We start from the raw sequence: 27,712 nt of genomic DNA, 5'->3' as shown, positions 1-27,712 counted from the left end.
GTCGGGTGAGAAGCCCAGAATGACCCTGGCCACCCAGACTGCTGGGCTGCGAACCGCTAGCCGGATCCGCCCACCACCCTCCAGCAGGTGGAATCTCCGGGGCGCTACCACCCGCGACATCAATCGCAACTCAGCTGTCCCGGGGAGGTGGGTCCCCCGGGTTTGGCCCCGCCCCCCGAATCTCCATTGGCCCAACCCGGAAGGGGCGGGAACCAAAGGCCCGGCGCTGGATCTAGAACGGCCGTGACGCTAGAGCTGGGCAGAGACTGCCGGTCCGACAAGCGGCTCTCGCAGGTCTGCGCCTCCCTGAGCTCCGACCGGAGTTTGCCCGACTCCGGACTGAGCGGGCCTCGGTAGCAGCCAGATTGGAGGGGCCGGCGGCGGCATACGATTAGCCGACGGTCCACAGTCCCTGGAGTAGCCCCTGCCCCGAGGCGTTGGCTGCCGCGGCCACCGACCGGGAGCCGCGACAGGTGCCGCGTGTAGGGTGCTCTCGGGTCGGCCCTGCGACCGCGGGCGACTCCCGCGCTGTCCCACCGTCCCCGAGCCCGGCCCGCCGCTTGCCGTCAGGGTCCCGGCCCAGTGCCGACGGCGCAGCGGATGCGTGCGGGGTGAGAGCCCCCAGTCGCCCCGCCATGGCCGCGCGCCCCGGGCCGCTCTGGCTCCTGGGCCTGGCGCTGTGCGCGCTGAGCGGCGGCGGCCCCGGCGTGCGCCCCGCTCCCGGCTGTCCGCAGCGCCGTCTGGGCCCGCGCGAGCGCCGCGACCTGCAGCGCGAGATCCTGGCGGTGCTCGGGCTGCCGGGGCGGCCACGGCCCCGCGCGCCGCCCGCCGCCGCCCGGCTGCCCGCGTCCGCGCCGCTCTTCATGCTGGACCTCTACCACGCCATGGCCGGCGACGACGACGAGGACGGCGGCCCCCGCGAGCGGCGCCTGGGCCGCACCGACCTGGTCATGAGCTTCGTCAACATGGGTGAGTGTGAACTCTAGGGATGGGCGTTTCTGACTGCGGTAACCGTGCCACCTAGGCGAGAACGCGCGTGTAGGGACGGCGAGCGGAGTGTCCTGGCGCCCCCACGGTGGCCCCTCGGGAAGGAACACGGGCTGCAGGTCGAGTGCACAACCTTGGGCAGCGGGTGCCCCTGCGGTGAACCGGGAGTCACCGCCTGGTGGACGGACCCCGCAGAGGAGTGGGAACTGCCGAGGTCAGGGCAGCCAGGTCTAAGGGGCGTGCGGGTCGGCGAGCTGTGGGTCTGGCGGGGCAGACGCGGGAATGTGAGTCCCAGGGGCGTGTACAGTCACCCGCTCGCAAACACACCCAAGAATAGGAATCATGTAATGTCGGGTGGACCCGGGCAGTGCCAGGAAGACAGTCTGGTCCTGAGAAGACGGATGAGTAAACAGAGGCTGTGATGCTGTCACTGTGATAAGGGCTGTACTGAAGAGAGGGACAAAGTTCACTGTGGAAAACCCTGGTCACATCGCCAAAGTGACCAGAGCTGTGAGGAGAACCCAGATGTCCCGAGTGCGCCGCAGCCTCTTCCCGGGGCCAAAGCCCAGGAGGCTGGAGGTGGGGGCGTGGCTGTCAGGGGAGCAGGTGGGAAGGAGTAGACTCGGCTCAGTGGGGCAGGCTGTGGTCATGTCACCCACACCCAGCACCTGGGACATGGCTTGACATGCAGTGAGTGTCCAGGCCTGTGGAATGACCTGTTGGGCAGCTTGGCTCCTCGTTGTTTTCCCAGGCAAAGCCCAGCTTTTCCTCTGCAGAGATTTCATTGCATTTCGTGGAGCCATTTACCCTTAAAGTTCTCAAAGGTATCTTTTTCCATTATACTAGACTCTTTAATCTACAGTCATGAATATTTGTCCCCCATCTGCTCTGCCTCCTCTCTGTGACCAGTGAGGGTCAAGAGTCTGGGCTCAGGCAGACACCAGACTGGACCTGGGGACCCAAGAACGACAGATCAGCCCAAGGTGGGGAGAGCGATGGGGCCAAGAGCCGAGCGAGGACTCTTGCCAAGGCCACCAGCCTCCCTTCACCTATGGCATCAGTCTTCATCCTCCCAACAACCCTGTTAACAGCCTATTCATCCCCATCTCCCTGATGAGGATCGTGACGGCAGAGACATTGTCACGCCCAGGATAGCACGGCCTCTACGTGGGTGAGCCAGGACAGGCCCAGGTTGTTTGGCTCTACATCCAGTCCTCAAGGACATTCCTGCTGTCAGGAGGGCAGGCTTTCAGGGTGGAGGGAGCTTTAAGAGGGGTTTAGGCAGAGGGCTCCGGGGGACACAGAGCAGCAGCAGGTATTGTGGGGTCCTCAGCTATTTGTTTCCCACAAAGGTCAGAAAGAGGGGACAGCTAAGGAGTCCTCTGTCCCTTCCAACCCAGAACTGGTGGTGGACTGGGGTGGGGGAGCGAGCTGCCGGAGGCAGCTGTTAACCTCTGCTGGGAGCCCAGTGCCAGGCACGGGACTCCAGCCTGTGGGTTCTGGATGCCAGCTTTCTGGTTAGAGGGCAGGGGTGGGGACTTGGGACAGAGAGTATGGGAATTGAGGCTGGAGCTCTGTCCTCGGAACAAGCTGACCCAGGGCACAGGACCAAGAAGAGCTGTGGAGGCAGTAACCCTGAGAATGTCCCCCAGGAGCCATCTATTAAAGTGAGTCACCACCCAGGCCGTGTCCTGCTTCCTCCCACATCCCCTGGGTCAAGGCTTGCACAGCTCTAGTGGGAGCTGCTGCTGTGAATTGAGCAGCACCCTGAGCTCAGGAAGACCTGGTTCCCCTCCTGACTGCTGTGTGATCTTAGGCATGTCCCTCGCCCTCTCTGAGCCTTAGGTCCCTCCTTGTAAAATGGGACTCCCAGTCATTAGTGAATCCTCAGAGTTGTGTGATTGGTTGATACATGGGAGGAGCAGAAAGTGATCCTCTTTTAGGGTGAACATGGCCCTGGTCACTGCCCCTGACTCCAGCACCTCCCAGCTGCTGCCCATCCTTGCGTTGGATGTGATGGGAATATCCCCATGTGCCTTATACACATGTGAAACCCAGAAACAGATTTTAAAAGCGAACCAAAGGTGTTTCCACCAGTTTTAGAAGAAGAGCATTTGCAATTCCATAGCCTTGTAAGTCCTCATTCCATCCACGCAGCGCCATGTGAAGCTGTTTTACCAGCCTCATTTCATGGGCTCAGAGAGGTTAAATGGCCAGGCCAGGGCGACACAGCACATCCATGGCATCATCCAGGCTGTGGATTCCAAACCCCAGCTTCTTCCCCCGCCATCTCTGCGTGTTTCATTAGGATCTAAGGCCTCTGACGCTGTGGGATCAACAGGCAGGTCCTTGTTCAGTGGAGCCCAGTTGTGGGCGGGCCCAGCCAGCTGCCAGCAGGGCCTTCTTTATTCTGTCCTACTAATTGCACTAGTAGAACTCTCAGTGAGAGTGGTTGGACCTGCTAATTACCTAGGCTTATGTGGGGGCTTAGGCACCTAGCAGGATTCTTTTCTCCTTTGGAGGCCCAGGCCTCAGGCACATGAAGCCGGGGCCCCTAATCCCTCTGGAGTCTAACAGCAGAGAGTCGGTGCTAACAGCGCCCACGCCCAGGCTCCCACTCCTGTTGCTTCCTGCTCTACCTCTCCTATCGGCCTCATCTGGCTCCTGAGCAGCCAGGCCTGCTGCCTGCTAGGTCCTTCACCATCAATGGCAGCCTGTAGGACACAGAGGCCACGGGCCACTCCCAGGCCTCCGGCCCTTGGGTCATGCCTCTGTGGTCAGAGCCCGTGGTCCTGCCTGGCCTGTCTGTCAATCTCAGCCTTGTAGAGCCTTGTCTGCTGTTGGCCAGGATGCAGTAATGGGGGCCAGTACTTGTGTGGAGCAGACAGAGCCTGACCCTGGTGTCGCATGTGCTCAGTGAGGAGAGAGCCCTGAGCTGGGAGGCAATTCGCAGGTTCTTGTCTTGTCCGGCCTGCCATTGATTCCTCCATGTCCCGAATCATGGTCCCTTCCCTTCTCTGGGCCTCTGGTTTCTTGTCCAGTACAGTGATGGTGTCAGAAAAATGAGGGGCCACGCAGCCCTGACCCTGTGGTTCTGTTGGAGGCACCTTCTGACAGCACCCTGTCCCCTCGGCCTGAGCGCAGGTGTGACTGGTTGTACCTCAGGCACTTCGCGCTCACTCATCCCCTCTGGAGGGAGGAAAGAGGCAAGGAGGATCACCTCTGCTTGTTCCTCCTGAATCCTCCTCCACGTGTCAGTGGGGTGGCAGGTACCCATCTTCCAGATTGAGAAACTGAGGCACAAACAGCACTGCCGGCAGAAGTCCAGCCAGAAATGCATGGAACCATTTTCACTTTTGTCCTGACCCTTCCCTGCACCAGACTAATTCATTCCTGGGTTCTCAGGCAGGCAAGGACAGGGGTGTTGCCGAACTGAGGCTGTTGGATTTGAGAGAGGCTGGATCAGTGGGAGTAAGAGATCTGGCCTCCGTCACTTTCTTTGATTCTTTACTAGGGACTTTCATTTTTTCATTAATTCATTCAACAATAGTCACGTGGTACCTGCTCTGTGCCAGGCATAGTTCTAGTCACTGAGTTATGACAGTGAACAAAACAAAGTCCTTGCTCTCATGGAGCTGACCTTCTAGTGGGAGAGACAAAGAACAAATACAGAAGCCATAAAGACGATTGTCACGTGGTCTAGACGGTGATACCCCCTGTCTGGAAACGCAGACGGGATAAGACACTGGGAGACTGATAGGATCGGTGTCGGGGGTTCTGACCTGGACTCAGACAGACAGGATTTGCATCTTGGCCCCACCACCTACTCTCAGTGTGATCATAACTTTCCAGTCCACCTCTTGGAGCCTCAGTTTTCTCTTCTGTAAAATAGAGATTCTCACGGTCCCTACCTGTGGGCCATTTAGGGATCGTGTGAGATGACACCCAGTGATCACTATACCTGATGACCACAGAACTTCCACATCTGTTCCTTCATTTGCATCGCACAGTTACTACCACATCTTTGTTTTAAAAAGGCAAGTGAGGCTCAGAGAAGTTAGGTGATTTTCCCAAGGCCACACAGCAGGTGGTCTCCCTGTCAGCACATAGTCTGCTCTTCTCCATAGAAGCTGCCTCTCCACCCAGATAGAGAGGCCTGGTTGATCATTAGGTCCAGTAAGTGCTGCTGAATTGGACTGTATTGAATGTATGTTGTAGACTGAGAATCTCATTTGAAAATGTATTTGTTTTGGGAATTATAGAACTAAGGCATGTTTATTGTAGAAAATTCATATATAGATTCATTATAGAATTTCATTATAGAAAATTCAGAGCATATGTTTAGAAACATATGGACACCCCTGGTGGTCCTGCGTCTACTTCAGAGAAAACCAGCATTTTAATCCTTTGGTATAGCCCCCCCGCCCATCAGCCTTGATATTTTATCAATATAGATACTAACTTTTTTTTTTTTTTTTCAAAGTGGGACATAAAGTGCCCACTGTTTTGCGACTTTGTCTTTCCTTTAACAGCAAATTCTTTATCCGTCTTAAACTTATCTTACTATTACAGGGACCACATGCCCAAAGGTATTTCTCTTTTTTAAAAAGCTAATTATTTCAGCTTTATTGAGGAATAATTGACTTATAAGATATTTAAAGTGTACTTCGTGATGATTTGATATATGTATGTATACACGGTGAAGGGATTCTGCCACTGAGTTAATTAACACATCCGTCACCTCACACATTTATCTTTTTTTTTACTTGGTGAGAACATTTAAGTTCTACTCTCTCAGTAAATTTCAATTATACAACACGGTGTTACCACTTACAGTCATCATGTTTTACCCGAGATCTTCAGACCTTGTTCATCTTGTAGTTGAAAGTTCGAACTCTTTTATCAGCCTCCCCCTATTTCCTCCCCGCCTCCCTCCCCAGCCATTGGCAAGCACTTTCTACGTTCTGTTTCTATGAGTTTGACTTTGTGTGTGTGTGTGATTCCACATATAAGTGATACCATGCAGCATATATCTTTGTTTGGCTTATTTCACTTGGCGTAATGCCCTCAAGCTCTGTCCACGTTGTCACATGTGGCAGGATTTACTTCTTTCTCATGGCTAATATGCCACATCTTCTTTATCCATTTACCCATCGATGGACACTTAGGTGTTTCCATATCTCGGTTATTGTGAATAATGCGGCAATGAGCATGGGAGTGCAGATGTCTTTGATATCCTGTTTTCATTTCCTTTGGATAATACCAGAAAGTAGGATTGCCGGATCACATGGAAGTTCTATTTTTAATTTTCTGAGGAGCCTCATAATAATAATTTCAATAATGGCTGCACCAATTTACATTCCCACCAATAGTACACAAGGGTTCCCTTTTGCCACATCCTTGCCAACACTTGTTAACTTGTCTTTTTGATGATGGCCATTCTAACAGGTGTGAGGTGATACCTCATTTTGGTTTGGACTTCCATTTCCCTGATGATTTCTCTGATGTTGAGCACTTTTTCATGTACTTTTTGGCTATTTGTATGTCTTCTTTGGAAAAATGTCTACTCAGTTCCTCTGCCCATTTTTAAATCAGATTTTTTGTTTGTTTTTTGCTATTGAGCTGTATGAGTTCTTTATATACTTTGGATATTAAACCCGTATCAGATACGTGGTTAGCCAATATTTTCTCCCATACCGTAAGTTGCCTTTTCATTTTGTTGGTTTCCAAAGCTCTCTCTTCCCAAGAGTTGAAGGTGGATGCCTTTTCTCCAAAATCCTGTCTGGCCCCCAGGATGGTTTGCCCTCTGGATCCCTGATGACTGACTCCTCTTTCTCCACCCCATTTCCTCAGTGTTTTCTCACCCTGCTGGGTAAATGAGTACTATTGCCCCCAGCTGACAGAGGAGGAAGTTGAGTCTCATAAAGTAGAAGTGACTGGCCCTGTTCCTGGGTGCCCAGATCCATAGGAGCAGATGTGAAAACTGGACACAGCAATGAGGGGAGGTCGGCCTGGGAGTGGGGGGCATAATGGTTGACTACTCTGCAGTAGGACACACTGGGTTTTAATCTGGGGTCTGCCACTCAAGAGCTCTGAGATATTATTGAACAGGTTACTTAAAATCTCTGCATCTCAGTTTCTTCACCTTTACAATTGGGATAATACCTGTGTCATAGTATAATGGTTAAAAACCGTAGGTAAGGCATTTAACAACTTAGCAAATGCCTGGCCTGCTCAAAATGGCAGTCAGTATGATGAGGGAAGAGCCTGCTGTATTTATCTACACCCCCACCTCATCATTTACCTACGGACCTCCTGGAGCCAAGGAGTAAAGAGCACAGTTCCAGGGTCAGGCTGCCTGGGTAAGCATTACTAGAAATGGCATCTAACGTGCCCAGTGTGGTGTCTCACACAGGTCAAATGGGAGCTGGCACAGTATTTCCCACCTCTATGCCTTTGTCTAGAACACTCTGCTCCATTTCTGCTTGTCAGAATTCTTCCACCACTCTCACTAGGCTTCCTAGAAAAGTATCTCTGACCCCCTCCCCAAAGGCTCCCTCCATGCTTAGAGCCCCCCTGTGCCCCATTGTGTGTGTTTCTCTTGGGATTCTAGTCGCTTTCTGCCTGCAGATTCAGGGGCATCCCCTCTTTTTCTTCCTCCGCAGGAAACTTACGGGCAACCTGACAACAGGGACCAAAGCTGACTCTTTGTGATCCCCCCACCCGCTGTGCACCCCAGACTCTGCATGAAGGAAAGGAATTCAGTGGGAGGCAGGGGACCACGCGAAGGAGCCTGGCCCAGTCAGTGGGGCAAAGCAGGGCCAGCCCTTCCTGTTTTTTCAGAAGCTGACAATGGGTGCAGCATGTCCCTGGAACCCCAAGTCCCCTCAGGGCCCTGCCTGGAGGAAGGGGGCTTCAGCAGGCATTCTCGGGGCCCAGGCTGACAGAAGAACCTGAAGACAGGTGACCCCCTCATCCCAGTATTGCCACTGAGAGGAACTCTTAGGGCCACTCATTTTGTACCGGCTCCGAGTCTGCAAGTCCACATGAAGGGCTCCTAACCTGACACGTGACCCCTGGCAAGTCTCTGCCCCTTCTGGGCCCCAGTTTCCCCCTCAATGCAGGGTTGCCCAGAAGGCCTTTCCAGCTCTGACCAAAGAATGTGCCCACTCCTAGCCTCCTGATGGAGGCTCCTCCAGGGGTGAGGCACGGGGCAGGAGGTACACCCAGCCTGCCTCCTCACGGGATCCCATTCCCCCTGGGAGAGGGATGTGTCACTGAGACCACATCTTTCTGGAAAACGCCCACAGTTCACTTCTTCCCCCGGTTTGAACTGGAGGAATCGCATCCTTCTTGCTCACATCTCCTTGGATCTATTTTTGGCCTTGGCAGGCTTGATGTGGTGGCCTGTGCGGGTGTTCCCTTTTAATTTGGGGTCTAAAGCCGTCTGAGGCCCCGACCAGTAATTATGAGTGCAGAGCCATTTATGGAAACAGCTCTGAAAAAAGTCAGTAATGGGAACTCGCTAAAAATACCTCAGAAATGAAGCCTTGGGCCGCCTCTCGGAGCGCTGAGATTTCTGGGTGGGAGGAAGCCCCTCAGGATGCAGATCGATAGGTGATCAATTCCATGGCTCCCCTGTGGGGCAGCACAGGCCATGGGTACGCAGGTCTTGTTTTAAGCCTAAAGTGGGCCCCTCAACCTCTGTTACCAGCAGGACCAGCCAAACAGGCCCAGCCCGTCCGCCTCCAGGGCCCTGCGGGTGCCTGCTCTCCACCTCGGGGGCCAGGCAAGTCCCACAGCAAAGTGAAAACATGGGTGGCTCCTGATGGAGACACGCTGGGATGTGGAAGCCACTACCAGACCAGTAGCGATACCCTAGCCCAAGGACCTGTGGATGCTGGACACTGAGCCACTGTCCTGGGGACCAGGATCCCTTGGGGAGAAGGGGCCGGGGCCTCCCCTCTGAGCCCTTGGAACACAGGGGACTTAATAAGTGGGCCACTGAGAGCCTCTAGTTTCCACCCCACATTGTTTGGTCCCTGCCCTCAAATTGCTCACCGTCCAGCAGGGCAGATGAACCAGGGCCCAGGGCTCCTGAGGTGGGGGAAAGGGCGAACGTGCAGGCTGATCTATGTGGGGTCAGAGCGAGGACAAAGGGCTTTTACAGCAGGACTGCGAGGAAAGCAGCCTTTAGACATGGTGGGATGGGGGCCAGCCAGGAGAGAGCGGCTGGAGGAGGGCCTGGGGGAGGCTGTAGGCAGCCAGGAGGCCCAGGAGGCCGTGTGGAAGAGACGGGCCAGCTCAGGGGGCCTGGGATGCAAAGCCAAGCTGCGCCCCTCCTGGGGACCCTGCGGGGCTGGGGAGGGTTTGAGGGCAGGAAGGATGGATGGACACAGAAGATTCTGTTCCCTGAACGGCTGCTGTGAGCTTGAGGAACAGGGTCTTTTGAAGTCTTGCTTTTTGGTCAGAAACAAGACAGATTTGAGTTGTCTGGATGACTCTAAATTTTGTCCAAGGCACAAAAATAGTTGAAGCCTTTGCTGGTGTCGCTTGTGGACCCAGGTGTGGCATCTGGAGGTGTAGCCTGTAGGTGGTGGGTGCAAGGCCTCAGAAGTGGAAAGGCGGAAGTGTAGGCTGCCTCCTGCCCATAGCGGACCCTTCCCGTAAACATGGGACCCGGAGGTGGTTTAATCAGGGGCCGGAGAAGGCCCACAGTCCCATTATCCCATGGTGATTCATGATTGTTTGTTGTTTCAGAAGCCACATTAAGGCGATTCAGAAACTAAATTCATCTGTTGCTTCTCCAGACAGAAGCTGGTTCAGTGTTGGAACATTTTTGGCAGCTTTTATAAATTTGTGGAAAATAAACATTTAGAGTATCCTATTGAGCCAGGCATAACTTTGGCTGCTCATATTTTAGCCATTGTGTCCTTGGCATTATCATGTCAAAGGGGAACTTTATATGTATTTGTTCGGGTGTTGCAAGAGGGTGTTGTTAGCTTCCTCTCCACAGCTTCCTCCCAGCCGTGTGTGAGAATGTTCATGTGTGTGCTTACCGATTTCAAAGAAATGCCATACTGACCACCCTGTGAAAAGCACCCTCTACCTTTTCCCATGACTTTGGAGTCCATAAACCTCTATATTTCACATACAATACATATGACATGCCTTATTTTACTTTTTTTTTAATTGGGGAAGTGGAACAGGATTTTATTGGGGAACATTGTGTATTTCCAGGACTTTTTAAATTGGGGAACAGTTTTTCCCAGGACTCATCAGCTCTATCCAAGTCAGGTTGTTGTCCTTTCAATTTTAGTTGTGGAGGGTGCCTTCCAGCTTCAAGTTGTTGTCCTTTCAGTCTTAGTTGTAGAGGGCGCGGCTCAGCTCCAGGTCCAGTTGCCGTTGCTAGTTGCAGGGGGCGCAGCCCACCATCCCTTGTGGGAGTCGAACCGGCAAACTTGTGGTTGAGAGCCCACGCTCCAACCAACTGGGCCATCCAAGAGCTCAGCGGCAGCTCAGCTCAAGGTGCTGTGTTCAATCTTAGTTGCGGTGGGGCAGAGCCCACTATTCCTTGCAGGACTCGAGGAATCGAACTGGCAACCTTGTGGTTGAAAGGACGCGCTCCAATCAACTGAGCCATCCGCGAGCTCAGCAGCAGCTCATTGACTTCATTCTAGCTGTGGAGGGCGCAGCTCACTGGCCCATGTGGGAATCGAACAGGCAGCCCTGTTGCCCAGAGCTCGCGCTCTAACCAACTGAGTTACCTGTCCGCCCCTTATTTTACTTTTAATTGTTGTTTATATTCCGTCTCCCCCATTAGACTATAAACTCCATGAGTGCAAGACTTATCTTTCTTGTTTGCTCCTGGGTTCCCAGTGTCTAGAACGTCTTACATACAGTAAGAACTTGATAAATTTGTTTATAAATTGAGCTTGATAAATTGATGAAAAAATATATGTGCAAATGAGTACATTGATTTACAAAAACATTATTCATAGTCTCTCCTTCCCTCCACTCCATGGCCTTGGAATTTTTACATGGCCTCCTTACGGTATCTTGGCATAAAGTTTGGCTCATCCTAAACTCCTATTCAATGGCCACCCCGCCCTGTCCATTGGCTGACTATTTACAGAGCCCTCCACAGCCCCGTGGGCAGTATCCTTATTCCCAGTTCATAGACGAGGAGACGAGGCCAAGAGGGGAAGTACATGCCTGGTTGGTGCAGCGTTAGGTCCTGCAATGAGCATTGGCCAGAGTGGTCCATGCTGCCTAAAGCTGCCTGGCTGAAGCAGACTTGGTTGCACAGTTAACAAGAAGGAGATAGAGGGGTTAGACAATGTTTTCCCAGAACACCACCTTTGGGAAATATCTCTCCTGACTCAAAGCAACAGCCACTGAAAGATGCAAATCCACAGGTGTCCTCTTCCTATCTTCCCCACCGACCGTCTGATAAACGGGTTGAGCTCTTTACCCAGTTCCACACTTTAGGAAATTTCACCAATTTTTGATTAAAATTATTTTCCTAAAAGTTTCCCACCCTCTGGTGCTTGCCTGGAAGGGCCAGGGTGGGCCGTTTCCTGTGCTGGAACTGCTGGCTGGTTTATTGATTTCAAACCCCCAGAACGGAAGTTTGAAACTGCGGTGTGTTCAGGTGAACAAGGTGCTCTTGACCCAGCAAGGGCGGGAGGCCGCCTGGCTTGGTGCCCACACAGAGCTGCCAGGTTTGTGGTTTGTTCCCTCAGTCCCTGGATCCAACATGAAATGAGCCTCAGGCCTGCGGACAGAGTTCCCAGTGAGCCCCCAGGACCCGCCCGTCAGCCCCCCAGTGCCTGGGGACAGATGCACTTCCTGACGCTTTGAGAAGGGGCAGGCAAAGGATGTGATGGAGTGACCCGTCCTCATTCTGTGTCACAGCAGCCTGCGCCCATTTCATCCTGCAGATGGGGGATTGTCACACAGCCGCGCAATGGAGGTGGTCTGTGTGGTCCCTGAATCCACGGGAATTGTCACCAGTGTGTGTGTGTGTGGAGGAGGGGAGTCCTGTGTAGATGTTCATGGGGACCATCGCTCGGAGAAGGTGCAGAACCCTGCCCTCCACGCTCTGCCTGTGCAGGACCCCGACGCCACCTGTGCCACGCTGCCTCGGAAACAGCCTGGCTCGGGTGGGCATTTGCTGCCTGTCCAGCACCCTGACTGGCGATGGATGTTCTGTTTCTTCTCCTCCCTGGTCCGGGGGTGAAATGCCCGTCTCCTCCTGCCCAAACGTGTGTGTCCACTGGCCCCACCCAGCACAGCTGTTTGCTTGTGCATCACTGGACCAGGTCCCCACCGCGAGGACAGGAAGTGCTCCCACATCCGCCTCTGCCACCAGCCTGGTGACTTGTGGTCACTGAGCCCAGTAGCCTGAGAGAGAAGTTTTAAAAAGACTCCCAGACATGTAATTAAAATCTCAGTGTTGGGTTTTGGGGAAGGCGCTGGACGGCTCCCACCCCTGCTCTCCGGAAACACAGATTTTTAGTGTTTGAAAGTGACAGGAGGCTAAAGTGAGGCGGCTCTAAATATACTGTCCTGGGCATTTCCGGGCAGCTGGGGAAATGTGGGATTTATTCCACGTCCATGGCCTCTTGCCCAGAGTGTTGGACCAGCATCCCCACCCCTGCTGCCTCAGGTCCCCTCCCACCTGTGCTTTGCTCTCCCCTCTCCCCACAGCTTCCACCCCAACCACCCACTCCCTTGCTGCCCGGAACCCTGGCTCTCCACTGACCAGAGGCATAGCCTATGGTCCTAGGCCGGAGCTCCAGTCCTCAGCAGTCAGGTGACAGCTATGCTCATACGCATACCCCACACCGCTGACATGTGCATAGCTCTGGCACCCTTAGCCTGTGTATAGGTGATCCTCTCTGCCTAGAACGCCCTCCCCACCACCTCTCCATCCTCCAAGACTGTCCCATCCAACAAGGCCAGTTCAGATGTCACCTCCTCCTGGAAGCCTACTCAGATTTCACCATGTTATCGGCCCCTTTACTACCCCAGCTTGACTGGGCCTCTTCAGGAGCTGTCACTCCTGCCTTGCTTCTTGTTCCTTTCTATCTCTCCCTCTGGCCCTCCTTCCTCCTTCACCTTGCTCCAAAAAGAACCTGCCGTCATTCACCCTTTGCTGTGTTCCTGGCTGTTGTTTTCCTGCCTGTGCCGTGTGTCCCTCAGCTCTAGGCCTTTGCTCATGCTGGTCCTTCCTCTGCAGTGTCCCTCTCCTATGACCTCGTGGCAAATGCACTGTCACCCTTCAAGGCCCAGTTCCATTGTCAGCTGCGAGCAGTCACTCTTTCCCATGTGCCATCCATCGGCAGACTCTGAAATACACTGTCATGTCCCTGCCCAGCCCATGGCCCTTTTTTGCCTCGGGTCTGATGTCCATCTCCCCAGGACCTGTCTTCTGCCTCATCTGGGGGTCCCAGAGTCAGCAGGGGGGCTGAGCCGGGGCCTGCTGGGTTTTGGGCTTGGTGTCCAGAAATGGAAGCTGCCCTGTTGGCACCCACCGTGTGCCGGGCGCTGTGGTTGGCATCTCACTACGGGCCTCGTGGGGCCCTCAGCACCCGACGAGCAGAGCCTGGGGTCAAGCCCATTCCCCAGGGAGGGAATGCCCTCCCCAGGCTGCCCAGGCCCCTGGCTCCCACCGGGCCCTACCACCCCACAGCCCGAGCCCAGAGCCAGGAGTGAACACCAGCCCACTTTGTCTTACAGTGGAGCTCGACCGCACCCTGGGCCACCAGGAGCCCCACTGGAAGGAGTTCCGCTTTGACCTGACCCAGATCCCGGCAGGGGAGGCGGTCACAGCCGCTGAGTTCCGGATTTACAAGCTGCCCAGCACCCACCCGCTCAACAGGACCTTCCACGTCAGCATGTTCGAGGTGGTCAGGGAGCGGGCCAACAGGTGCCTGCCCTGCGCCCCAACTCCCGGTCAAGCCTCTGTCAGTGTGTCTGGCCCAGCCCTCAGGCGGGGGGCGGGGATGACATCTCCCAGAGGACAGAGGGGAGCTTCCTGGGCGCACACTCTCACAGATGCAGGATGCTTGGCTCAAGGCCCTGGCACCTGGGGAGAGGCCCAGCAGCAGTCGTGGCCAAGTCCCCACCCTGCCATCCTGGCTGTGGGGCCTTGGATGGGTCGTTGAGCTCCCAAGCCCCAGTTTCCCCATCTGTCCACGTGCACAGTAGCACCTTTCTATGGTAGACACAGTGAGACAAGGCACATAAGGTGCCCAGCCCAGAGCCAGGAGGTCGATGCCCCACTAATGGTCCCCCAGGCGGGCACTGGAAACACGGAGGCAGCTGTGCCGGCTTCGGTTAATTGTTCTTTCATGTCCACAGGGAGTCTGACTTGTTCTTTTTGGATCTTCAGACGCTCCAAGCTGGGGACGAGGGCTGGCTGGTGTTGGACGTGACAGTAGCCAGTGACCACTGGTTGCTGAACCGTAACAAGGACCTGGGACTCCGCCTCTATGTGGAAACGGAGGATGGTAAGACTCAGGGATCGGGCGGTGAACCTTCTCCTGGGGGCTCCTCCGAGGCTGCTGGCAGCAGGCACAGCTGGAGCCCCCTCGATTGGCCTGGAGCCCACCCCTTTCTTATCACTGGGGTGAAAATGCTTTCCCACTGTGGGGGTCAGTGGGATAAAGAGGGCGAGGCTCCCACAGTTCTGGACAGCAGGAAGCCCTGACAGCGGTGGTTTCCCTCCTGTCCCTCTGCAGAACCAACATTGGAGTTGCTAAGAGAGTGAATCCATGCTTTATTTCCCCAAGAAATGGGTGATTCTTTCTCTCTGGGGAGCCGCCTTCTATGTTGGGAGTTTCCGTGCTTGGCAGGGCACGAGGGAAAGAGGTTACACCCTCAGGCTCTGGGTTTGAATCCCAGCTCTACAGCTTTCTGACTCTGTATCCTTGGCAGGTTACTTATCTTTCCAAACCTCCGTTTTCTCATCGCCAGAAGGATTCATGCATTCATTCATTCACCAGCTGTTTTGGGGGAGAGCCTCCTTTATCCCAGGCAGTGGGGATAGAAAGCCTGAAAGTGTGCACAGGACTGGCATGTTTGACCACATCAGGGGCTGCCATGGCCGGAGCAGAGCTGGCCAGGGAGAGGTTGGAAGGAGAGGAGATTGAGAGTCAGGCAGGGGGCATTCTGAGTTACGACAAACCAGGGCCAGGGTCTGGAGTTTTTAGGGAGCACTTGCATTTAATAGCAGTGGAGGATGACAGGATCTGATTCGGGTTTTTACAGAAGACCCCTCTGAGACACCCCCTCAAGGAGGTGTGGCACCCCTCCCAGCCCTTCAGTGTGGGTTTCACTTAGTGACTGGCTTCCCAGAAGGACAGTGTGGAGTGGGGTGGGGCGGTACCTTGACGGTGGACAAAGCTGGCCAGCACCACCTCAGCCAGGTGATCAAGGTTCCCACGAATACGTCACGTGCCCCGGGGTACCCTGGATATGATGGGCTGAGAAAGCCTCTTCTCCTTGGTGGCTCTTCTCTGAAACCCATCACCCCGTCTAACAATGAGGAAAACATCTGGCAAACCCAAATGAAGGACATCCTACAGAACACGTGACAAGTACTTCTCAAAACTGTCAAGGTCAAAAACAAGGAAAGCCTGGGAAATTGTCACAGCCCAGAGGCAGCTGAGGAGTTGTAATGACTAAATGCCACGTGGGATCCTGGATTAGATCCTGAAAGCGAAAGATGACTTTGGAGAAAACTAATGAAATCTGAATAAATCGCGGTGTTTAGTAAATAAGATTCCAATATTGGTTCATTAGTTGTGGCAAATATATACCATAGTAATTTAAATGTTAACATTTCCCAGGGGACACTGGGTCTAGGTATATAGGAACTCTACTGTCTTCGCAATTTTTCTGTAAATCTCAACTATTGTCAAGTAAAAAATTTATATGTATATGAAATAAACAACCCTCTGGCCTCAGTGGGATGTCTAAGCTGTGGGGGACGAAAGTAAAGTGAAGCTGGAGAAGCCCCAGGAGCCAGTCCAGGTGAGAGATGTGAGGGGCTTGTTGGTAGCAGCAGAAATGGAGAAAAGTGGATAAAGGAATCATGGATAATATGGATGCAGCCAGTGGAGTTTTTTAATAGATTTTTTTTCCACTCTTGGGGGCTGCTCGTCAGAACAAGCGCTCGCCAAGCCCCGGCCGCTGCTCCAATCAGCTGGGTGTTATCAATCCTACATTAACCCCCCCAAGAAAGTATGGGTAGCTGGGCTAGTCCTCGGGCCTAGGAATCCTCACAGCTGAGGTGGGAACCCTGGTTCTGAGAGTCCCTGGCTGTGTGGCTCTGGGCCGTCGTGGAGTGACTCTGAAGGCTCTCAGTGACAGATGAGGTCCAGGATTACTGTAAAGACAAGTGGGATCATCGGTGTGAAATGACGTTGAAACCTGTACATGAGTGTCACCAACACTGACCCTGCGGTTCACCAGCCCTCCTTCCACCGTCTCCCTCAGGCCTGCCTGCCTGGGGGCAGGGGCTGGACTGGGGACTCCGGGCTTCAGATGAGGAAACTGAGGCACAGTGGGTCCCCCTCAGGCCTTCAGCCCCTGTGCTCCTGGGCCCGCCCAGGCCCCGGCAGAGGTCCCTGCTGTGTCCATGTGCAGGGCCACTGCCCTTGAATGACCGCCCCTCTCCTCTCTCTGTCTCAGGTCACAGCGTGGATCCTGGCCTGGCCGGTCTGCTGGGGCAACGGGCACCGCGCTCCAAACAGCCTTTCATGGTCACTTTTTTCAGGGCGAGCCCCAGCCCTGTCCGAGCCCCTCGGGCCGTGAGGCCCCTGAGGAAGAGGCTGCCGAAAAAAACCAACGAGCTGCCGCAGCCGAACAAGCTCCCAGGCATCTTTGGTGAGGTCTGGGGCTGGCCAGGTCTGAGCCCACAGGCTTTTGGCCGGGAACCAGTGGTGGTGACACAACCGTCTACTTCTCAGTAGGGTTCAAGCCGATGGTCACCCTCCAGCCACCTTTTCTGACACCCTCCTTTGCCCCATGCCCCTGGGGAGCAGCTACACTGTCTCTAAGGCCTCTCTGCCACCCAGGAGTCCCTTCTCTGCCCTCCCCTGGCTCACCAGGCCTTCCCAGGAATCAAGTGCCTCTTCCTCCAGGCAGCACCGCCCCTGGTGGCCCTTGGTTTTTCCCCAGGTCCCCTGTGGGATGCACAGTGGTTTAGGTGAAGGTCTCCCGACCAGTCTTAGCCCCCGGGGATCAGGGATGGTCCTGACCCACGACGGGCCTTCCTTTCCTGCATGGGAGTCGGCCCTTTGGCTGACCTCAGTGTGAGCTACGTGACCCGTGGAATGGGTGTGGCAGGAGAGGTGAGGTGTCTCAGGAGGAAAGGAGGAGGTGCCGCAGCCTAATGGCCGAGGGTCCCCAGGGCTGTTTATTGGAGCATCAGGAGGCCCACAGGTTGAAAGTCAGGGGAGGATGAGCTGAGCGTGGGGTTACTCTGGAGCCATCGGGAGGGTCTGGAGCCATCGAAGTTTCTTGAGCTGGGTCATGGCACCAGCAGAGCTGCAGGGATGGGCTTTAGGAGACCAAGTGATTTAGTTTCCCATCATTCATTTATTCCGTAAATGTGCCCATCAGGGTGTCCCCTGCCCTGGGAGTCCCCTGTGGTAGCTGCACAGAGCAGGACCCCAGGAAAGACCTTGCACCATCTGTCCCCTGCAGATAACATCCACGGCTCCCACGGCCGGCAGGTTTGCCGTCGGCACGAGCTCTATGTCAGCTTCCAGGACCTCGGCTGGCTGGTAATTTCTACTCTCCTCCTTTCTTAAATGACCATCCCCACCTGAAGATCGTAAGAGTATCTCCAGGGGGAGGCAGAATTACGGGGCATTCCATTTTCTCATGTATTATTTCTTCTGTGTTGTCCAAGTTTTCTAAAGGGAGAATATGTTACTTTTATAGTGAAAAAGTGTTTTCTGATAAAAACCATGAAAATGGAGACAATCTGAATCCTGAGCCATAAAATGTCAGAGCTCCAACAGGGAAACTGAGGCCAGGGTGGTAGTGCCTCTGTGCCTTTGCTGTGACGACGGCAGCTACAGGAGACGTGGGGGTAGGGGGCAGGCTGGGAGGACATGCTGAGTGCTGATGCAGGTGAAGGGGAAAGCTTGTTTCCAGTCCTGTCTGCTGAAGGGTCTTCAGGTGGATGTCAGGTCTCTGGGGGCGGCCCCGCGAGGGGCCCGAGGGTGGTTTGATGGGGCCCTGAGGCTGAGGGAGGGTAAGGGGCAGCCCTGAGTCGTCCTGTGACAGGTGCTGGACAGGGGGGCTCGGGAGGGGCCACATGATGGGACTCACCTTCTTCCATTATCTCCCTTCACCCCCAGGACTGGGTCATCGCCCCCCAAGGCTACTCAGCCTATTACTGTGAGGGAGAGTGCTCCTTCCCACTGGACTCCTGCATGAACGCCACCAACCACGCCATCCTGCAGTCCCTGGTCAGTACCTCGCTGTCCTGCCTGGACCCTGGGGGGAGGGTGTGCTGAGGAGAGGGGCTCAGAAAGCCAGGAGGTGATGGGAGCACCTGCTTGGGTCCCGGGGAGCTTTCTCTGCATGGAACCTTTGCTGTGTGCACGTGTGCTTACATCGCACTCCTGTGTACAGTCTGGCCCCTGTGTGGCCACACTGTGTGCAGACTCAGTGCTGGTACACACACGTGAACACACATGCACGTGGGGACATGCAGGTACGTGTGGTGGGACCCAGACTCATACAGGCAGCCCACTAGTGGTCACAAGCACACATATACAGAACAGCTGTGCATCCCACCTGGGCACCGGTGTGCTCTGAACACACGTGTCCTGTGCACACTGGTTTCACCTCCTGTGACACGTGCACACGCGGTGAGAGACGGGTGTGTGTTCACCCACCGCATCATGGTGTGTGCAGGGAGAGTCACTCGTGTGCCCGTGTGCCGTTCTGGGCTTGGGCTCCGCCTTCCGTTTACTCCCGGTTGGCTCTTTCTCCTGGTCCTCCCAGCTCTTGGTTTTCCACAGATGGTGTGGTTTTTGATGCTCTGGTGTCTGTGGTAACTTTAAATGCAGAAAATGTGTCTGTGAGGAATATCGTTGCTGCTGCTTATTGCTCAGTGTTTAAATGTTTGCTGTATTGAGACTTCTTTCTAGAATGTTTACCTAGACTCCCTAGTTCCTAGTATCCCCAGCCTTGTGTTTACCTTGTAAGAAGTTGTCAAGGTGATGCCTTAGGGTGAGAGTAAATGATTGTAACAAAAGAGGCTGCAACCGTGTAATACCTCCTTTCTCAACGTCAAGTGGGATTTGCTGGTCCCCGGCGCTGCCTTCCTCGCAGAAGCCGAGGGCTGACAGGCTGTGTCCTCCAGCACGTGCGTCTCCCAGCTCCCCCGAGAGGGATGTGGGGTGCTGACTGCACCTGCACCTCCAGGGCCGTCCCTCCCCCACCCCTGCTCCACACGAACCCACAGACCCCAGGATAGCTCCGCAGGAGTGAGCATTCAGGCTGTGCTGGGTGCAGACAAGGCCGCGGCTGCGCTCTCAGGAAAGCTGTCAGTGAACTCAGGGGCCAAGGCCAGGCCAAGACGGTGGGTCTTGTGAGAAGGGAGGACGTGGCCTCAGCATGAGGAGGAGGAACGTTCCAGGTGGAAGGATCCAGTGCGCAGGCCCCAGGACAGGAGCAGCTAGGAGGGCTCAGGGCCCACAAGGAGGCAGGGCTGGAGAGGAGCGAAAGAGGGCTAAGGGAGGTTACTCTGGGGTGGGCCGGGGCCACCAACATAGGCCTAGGGGTCCCTGGTAAGGTGGCAGGTGAGTGGATTGAATCCCAAGTAAAGTGAGAAGGCTTTGCAGGGTTTCAGCAAAGTAGTGTTATGATCTGACTCTCTAGAAGCGTCACTCGGGCTGCGGTGACAGGATGGGAGGCTGGACCATGGGTGGAAGGTGGAGGCCAGGGGAGTGAGGAGGCTGCTGCGGTCACCTGACAAGAGGACCCGGGTGGCTGCTGGGTGGTGAGCAGTGACTGAGGCCACAGGGAAGGTGGAGGCAGGGCCCCTGTCAGGAGCGACTGGAGGGAGGGCCAAGGGCAAGAACCAGGGGCCTCCAGGGAGGGCTGAGCGACCTGGTGGGTGCGGCCTGTGGGCTGAGGAATCAGTCATCTGCTTCTGCCACACGTTTGAGGCCTGATGTGACCCCAGGTGGCCAAGTGGGCAGGTGGCTGGATCCCTGAGTCTGGACTTCAGAGGAGGCCAGGCTGAAGCTCTGAACTGGGAGACGTGGCCCGTGGCTGGTCTTCGGGTCCTGAGAACAGATGAGGTTCTCTGGGGACACAGCAGGTACAGGACAGGAGAGGCCTGGGAAGTAAGGGAGGCCTGGAGAGACTGGGGGAGTGGTTGTGGGGGGCCTTGGGGCCTTGGGGGCCAAGGAAGGAAGGCATCCCTCCAGGCTTACCCTCCAGGCCATTCTCCACGCAGTAGCTGGGTGGTCTCACGAAAGCACAGGTCTGACCTCATCTCCGCTGAGAAACTTGCCTTCCTGCCCGTCATCTCCAGGAGGCAGTCGGGGCCCTCAGCCCGGGATGCGGGGCCCCTCATTAGCCGCCTTGCCGACCTCACCAACGTCCCCCGCACCCATCCCACTGCCCTCCTCTCCCTGCACACGCTCAGTGCCAGCACATGCCCTGGGCCTCCGGCCTCCCTGCCTTAGCACTTGCCGTTCTACCTGGAGGGCTCCCCCTCTACCCTGGGCCCAGCAGCTCCTGCCCGCCCTACATGCCTCACCTGTGGTCCTTCCCTGCCAGGGCTGGTCACCAGCGCTCAATGCCCCACAGTGCTCAGGGCCCGCTGTGATGCTTGTGCCGCTCCCAGGGGTCCCAGCTGTCAATTGAAGTGTTCCCCATGTCCCCTTCCTCCCCCCCCGACTATGGGAACAGGGACCATGTCTGGGACGTTTCTGTGCTCCCCGTCCTGGCGTGGCAAGCACAAGGCACGTGTCCGAGATACATTTGTGTTGGACGTAAGAAAAGTAGCATTATACCCATTTGGCAGAGGAGAAAACTGAGGCCCCCAAGTGAGAGAAATGTACCTAAAGTAACAGAACCTCTGATTCGTCTCCTAGTGGCTCAAAAACAAATTCAATGGAATGGCACATTAGACTCCACAAATCAACCTGTCTGGTGCCAGATGGAATACAAGGCTGTTTTTCTTTCTGTCGCTGATCTGATACAGCTCTGGTCTAGGGTGGAGTCGCAGAATGGCAGCACCCGTGTGGTACCCGATTTCTCTCTCTAGTGTCCCAACTCAGGAAAGGCCCTCCCTGGTTTCTAGCCACTTAGAGCCCCATGGCTGCGCACGAGCGTGGTGTCACCTGGTTTTTTTCCCCTGGGCCCATGAATGACAAGCCCAGACAGCACATGTGGAGTGGCAGTGGTCCCCACATCCCATTCTGGCTGGACATCTTCAAAGAGGCCTCAGCTTCCCCAGCGGGACACAGATGAGCCCTGGGTCCCGAGCCAGCGCAGTGCCCACTGACAGTCCTGGCAGGCTGGCTCAGACCTGGGGCTCCCAGGACAGGGCTGGACATTGGGGAACGGGAGCCAGGCTGCCGAGCAGGTCCCCCTGACAGCCTCATCCAGGTCCTGCTCAGCAGCCTCCGTGAGGGCCGGGTGGGCCTGTGCCCTCGGAGCAGCCACGACGCACGAGAGGGAAGCAGGTTTCCTTTCCTCTCCTGCCCCCGACAGCTCCGGGCCGCCTTCATGGCCCATCCGTGTGGGGCCTGATGAGGAGTCCAGTGTAAACTCAGCTCATCCTGCCAAGTCTCAGGATGTTTGTCTGGAGGCCGAAATAGCTCCCTCAGTCAGGCTCTTTTTCGGTGGTAAAGCTGTTTAGGAGGGCGTGGGACCACTACACCCAGGTCCAAGTCCTGCCACAGGCCACGGGGCCTGTTTGCCCTCAGTTTCTTCATCTCCCAGAGTAATACTTAGCCTTAGAAGCTGTTAGGAGGGGTGAAAAGTGCTTTGAGAAACAATGGTGTTGAACACCCAGGGTGAACTTAGAATCCTCGGCTTAGCCGGTTGTTCCACGACTCTCAGCTCCCAGAGAGGAGGAGGAGAAAGAGCATGAACAGTGCAGGCAGACAAGACAGCGTCAGGGACGTACAGAAGCACAGAGAAGAGGGAGGCGTGGAGGGGACCCCAGAGGGTCAGTGCTTCAGGGGCACCAGGCAGAGGGACCGGTCACCAGGCGCACCTTGTTTGGGGACCAGCCGGGTCTAAGGGGAGTGGACGTGGCAGGGAGCAGGTGGGTGCCCAGGTGGCGCTCTGAGAGCCTCGGGGGAGGGAAGGGGTCAAGGAGGGCAGGGTTGGGCACATGTGCACGTGAGGCCTTTCCTGGCTGGAGAATGGAGGCTCCAGGGGCAGGCAGGAGGGGGGGCCGGGGCCGGCGGGTCCTGGGAGGCCAGCGTGCTCATGCCTCTGCCTGCCGCCCCCTCCCCGGCAGGTGCACTTGATGAAGCCAGACGCAGTCCCCAAGGCGTGCTGTGCGCCCACCAAGCTGAGCGCCACCTCCGTGCTGTACTATGACAGCAGCAACAACGTCATCCTGCGCAAACACCGCAACATGGTGGTCAAGGCCTGTGGCTGCCACTGAGGCCAGGCCCTGCCCTCGGGAGCCTGCAGCCTCCACCTGGCTCAGGCCCCTCTCCGGGGGCAGGAGACCTTCAAACCCAGCGAGACCTCAGGCAGGATTGGCATGGAGGGTGCCCAGAGATAACATGTCCCTACCCTCCCTCCTTTTTGCCAGGGCTGGAGCTTTCCCAGGTTCCTCTGCCTCCCTTCCCCGCCTGAGGTTGTGATAGACTCCAGCCTCCAGTCAGGTGGTCTGAGTCAACAAGCAGGATTCTGCCCCAGCCCTCTCCCCCAGAGGCACGTGCTGACTGGCTCTTTGGGGTTGGCACAGAAGTCCCAGTTGAGGACCTGCCCATGCTCATTGCGGGTCCAGGCTGTGGGCAGATATGGGTGACCTGAGAGGCACCTGGAGCACAAGATGGCCACCTCAGGCCCTCTTCATTACAGGGCTTGGGGAGGTGTAGACAGGGTCTGGACCACCTGCAGTTGCCTGCCTTTCCCAGGTGCAAAACTAGGCATTTCTGGAAACTTCTGTTAAAGAGTGTGGACTTACACTCTCTGTTCTATATTCATGAGTTTGAAATACTAAACTGCTGGCCACAGGGAGGCATATGGGGCAACTCAGAAAGAGCGGAATGAATAACGTGGTTTAGGGCTTAGGCCAATGGCATTTATCTTTCCCATCTGCCTGCTTTGATCTCCCTCTGTATGGGGAAGACATCGACATTTGTGTGCAGGGCATCGACATTTTGCCTTTGGAGAAACAAAAAATTGTGGGGGCCAACCCTTCTATGTGTCACTATGTCGAACTATTGGGAGTTCATCTCTGTGGGAAAGTTATCTTTTTGCCTAGCCAAGGGTGGCGGATCCATTGAGTGGCCTGGGATGACAGTGCTCAGCGCAGACGGTGTAATTTCCCTTTCACTTCTGCATGGCAGACATCAACAATCAACCTTGATATTTTTTCTGCCAAATCTGGATAGAATTTCAAAATGATCAGCACAAAACTCCTGGTAGCCACTTCCAACAGTTGGCACGTGAAGTGAAAACTGTTTGCCATCTCCTGCTGAGGGGCAATCCATTCCACCCAGAGCAATACATCTGCGACACTGGGCAGTCTGTGGCCAGGTGTGGGGCCAGAGCAGGGGCTTTTCAGTACCTGTGGTGCCCATAAGTTGTCCAAAACTGGCTGGTCCCCAAGTCTGTGTCACCCTGTGTGCCCAGGAGCCCCATCCTGTTTCTTGGGGCCTCTGAGCCAAAGAAAAGGCCCCTGTCCCAGGGGAGTGACAGGTGGTAATTAGGCTGAGCTGGGTGGGGAAGTTCCCGGAAACCACTGTTCTCCTTGGAGCAGCAGAAGCTGTTGGAGTGTTTATTTGATTTTTGACTTGCTAAGCCTATAATTTACCTGCTGGAGCAGACAGAGTCCAGCTGCCTGAACCCTGAAATACTGTGTCATTAATAGCAGGTCCTGGGCCTGCCCCAACCCACAGGCACAGCCCAGAGGCAGAATGACACAGGTGCCCAAGGACACGCATCCCTGGAATTCACCCTGCACCCAGGTTCCCGGAGAGCAGGTCTGGAGCAGGGGTGGAGGCTGGGTCCACGCTGCGGGTCAGCAGTCCCCCACCTGGACCTGGGAGGGACTCTGAAAACGACTACAGAGGAAGAGACTCCCCCATGTACACAGGGGGCTGGTCCAGACTGTCCTGGAGGATGTAGTAAGTTCCCCATCAGTGTAGGGATCTGAGGTCTGGCCTAGATGTTAAGAGACCGACTGATAGGTGGCTTCCTTCTCTGGGCCTCATTTCCCATCTTTAATATGAAGGCAAGGGACTTTCTGACCTCCAAAAGACCTTCAGCCAGGGAATGAGTGTCTGCCGACCGTTTTTAACACTGAGCCCAGCTACAGCCTCAGGCCTGAACAGACCTCAGGTGGTCATCAAGATGAGTCATGCTTCAGGTGTCCGTCACGAATTGGCACCTCACATGGAGTCTGTTTGCCATTCTAGTACTTGTCTAACAGCTCTTTCTTCCCAACATCAAGGAGTGTCTTTTAGGGAACTGTAAATTTAAAATTAGCCAGTCATTTTGACAACTGAGTATTTTATTTCCCCGAGTATCTTGAGTGCCCAGTCAATGGCCTGGTGTAGGGAGGGGTGCAGCAGGAATGTCTGTCAAATTACCCAAAGGCTTGTAGATACTGAGTACACCTTCCCTATCAATCTACACACAGTAGGAATGGAATTGCAATCCTCCTTTTTCATGAAGAACAGCTGAAAAACTGTCACTGCTTACCTACCCGGCCATCCGCAACTTCTGAGATCTAGTCACTAAATCAAATCACCTAGAAGCCCTGAGCAGTGAAACTAGTGTGGACACAAAGCCCATGCATTTTATTTCATGAGTTATCTATTTGCTGAGCCAAGCATGGCAGCTGCAGTGGGTGGCCCAGGCTGGCAGACATGCAGCACAGATGCCACCATTTCCCTTTATTTTGCCGAGGACATGGCCCCTTTATCTGGTCACACCAGACCAGAAGGATAAATAGGGGTGGTCAGACCCACTGACAGCACTGGGAAATCAGTGACAGTTGACGAGGAGGACACATGGAAAAACAAGCTAAGGACAAAATGCATAGTAGTGGTCTTGGTATCTGCACTTGAATTCTGGCCTTGAGCCCAAGTTGTCAGAATGGTAGTGTTCATTTTTATTACCTAACGTAGGGAAATAACATGTTCTCTTATCTCTAATAAATATCTAATAAATAGGAAAAAATCTCTAATAAATAAATAGGAAAGAGGCAGTGGTGCAAGGGTACAGATTTTTGGAGCGTCCACAGCAGAGCAGGATATTGGTTCTTTCCTTCCAAGCTATTATAAAGATCAGATACCGTATTTCCCCGAAAATAAGCCCAGGTAAGATCGTCAGCCAGATGGACGCATTTAGTACGTTATGACGATGTTCCAGAAGATGACATGACTGTATTTGAATAAATGCAGATTGTTGTACATGAAAAAAATAAGACATCGCCTGAAAATACGCCTAATGTGACTTTTGGAGCAAAAATCAATAGAAGACCCACTCTTATTTTCGGGGAAACATGGTATGTACATAACCATTTAGGACAATGTCTGGCTTCTAAATGCTTAACTGGTACCTGCTCGTATTGTTACAAATGAATTTCCTAATTTTGAGCCCCTTCCATGCTTGTCCACTAAAACTCCTCCCAGAATGTGTTCTGTGGATGATGGTGTATTTATTTCAGAGCTGTGCTTTTCTGTAAAGTATCTACACACTGCTATCCTTTGAGGGCAGAACTTGAATGCTCAAGTGATTGAAAGGCCTGAGGCAAGTGCCCAGTTTTGCCCACAGTGGTCAGGGCTCTGAAATTTTGCTGTGTTCCCAGAAACACGGGGTCCCACTGTCCTGCTGAGGGCATTCAGCACCCACCAAGTACCGCTTTCAGCAATTTAAACAAGGGGTTGTCCATCCCAGGTTTTCCTACATAAGGAAAAGACTATGTGCAAGCACTTGACCCACTTCTTTTAAAAGTGTTTTTCATTTACTACAAAAATAATGCAAGTTTGGAGGAAAAGTTTAAAATATATATATATATATATATATATATATATATACACACACACATATATGAAATACAATTCAAATGACCATAGTCGTACAACTCAGATAAACACACTATTGGTATTTGTGAATTTATTTCACTTTTTTCATAGGATATACATATATAGATGTTTACATATTATAGCTATTTTGACAAAATTGGTATCATACTGTACTATATAAGTGCTTGAGATATGCTTTTCCCACTTTATTATATGGTGAAAATTTCCCTGTTAATAAATATTTTTTAAAAACATGGCCTTGAGTTTTCTATCACCTAAACTCTACAAGATTCAGTTTTCACCATTAAAAAGTGGGTCCCACAATCCCTTCCTCGGAGGGTTGTGGGGAGGCTGCCATGACTGTGACGAATGTATTGTGCCAGCAGCGTCTGGAGGCAGATGTGCTGTTAGAAGAAACTCCAGGACGGATCCTGGGGCCACAACCCCAGGTCTCTTCCTTCGTGCAGACATCAGAGGAGCAGCGCATGGACGGGGCTCCACCCTGAAGGAAGTACTGAGGGAATGCATCGGCAAAACCGAGCCCCATGTCCTCAGTCCTGGTGCTGGAACAGCAGGAACGTGGACAGGGAGGCCGCCTTCGACAGGAGCCAAACAGTCCCAGGAAAGCAGCTTTGCCCTTCAGGCTGCAGCAAAGGCCCCACAGCACCCCAGGGGTCCACTTCCCACAGAGCCCTCCTGAGCAAGGGGGAGAGGAGTCAGTGTTGTGCTGAGTAGCTGAACTAGGTGGCTAGGTTATTGCTCCCAAAGCTCTAGTATCTTTCTCCTACCTGAAAGAGTCAGGCTGTGTCCTCAAGTCGCACCACAAGGGTCCAGACCAAGCATGGGGACTATGACTGTTTCCCAACCAGGCCCTTGGGCCTCCCTGCCATAGACTGAGCCTAGAGCCCAGTAAAACTCCCAAGACTCCATTATGATGGAGGGGAGGGTGGGGAGATGGGGCAAGCTTCTGCCACATTGTCCTGTATGACCTTTGCAGTCACGTCCCCTGAGCCTTGGTTTACCTCTGTACAGGGTTCTGGGGTGGACACGGCAAGGTAATACCCCTGGACATCCCGGTAGGGCCTTGGGAGGGGCAGCAATCAAACTTGCTAAGCTTTCCGATCCTGGAGTCGCAAGGCCAAAGGGCAACAGGCCTCTCCTGCCTCCTGGCTCATCCAGATCTCAACGGAAGATGAAAAAGCCCAGCTCAGTGGATTCTGAATAGCTTGAGCACCCAACCCACACGGAGGTACCCAGTGGCTACAGGGCGGTCCCTGCTCAGAACCTTCTGCATGAGGGATCTTTAAAGCCATCTGGCCAACCAGAACATGGAGCGGGAGTGGAGACAAGCCAGCCCACGTTGAGCACCAAACAGAGACTGCACACAGTAGGACCAGACTGGGAGCTTAGTATGGGATAGGGCCATTTGTCTCATTCAGGGGTCAGCAAACTTACTG

General features: G+C 54.3%; 1 protein-coding gene across 1 annotated transcript; it reads left to right on the top strand.

Annotated features, from left to right (window-relative positions):
* The first annotated feature begins 257 nt into the window (after positions 1–257).
* BMP8B (bone morphogenetic protein 8b) lies at positions 258–27,217 on the top strand. Its single transcript, XM_033114196.1, has 7 exons — positions 258–969; positions 13,732–13,921; positions 14,356–14,504; positions 16,690–16,884; positions 17,707–17,786; positions 18,369–18,479; positions 22,505–27,217. Exons 1-7 carry the CDS (start codon positions 636–638, stop codon positions 22,652–22,654), a joined length of 1,209 nt encoding a protein of 402 aa, XP_032970087.1. The 5' UTR covers positions 258–635; the 3' UTR covers positions 22,655–27,217.
* Positions 27,218–27,712: the final 495 nt, after the last annotated feature.

This window comes from Rhinolophus ferrumequinum, chromosome 9, assembly GCF_004115265.2.
Source record: "Rhinolophus ferrumequinum isolate MPI-CBG mRhiFer1 chromosome 9, mRhiFer1_v1.p, whole genome shotgun sequence".
In the NCBI taxonomy this organism is placed as follows: Eukaryota; Metazoa; Chordata; class Mammalia; order Chiroptera; family Rhinolophidae; genus Rhinolophus; species Rhinolophus ferrumequinum.
This window is presented reverse-complemented; position numbering and strand designations above follow the sequence as displayed.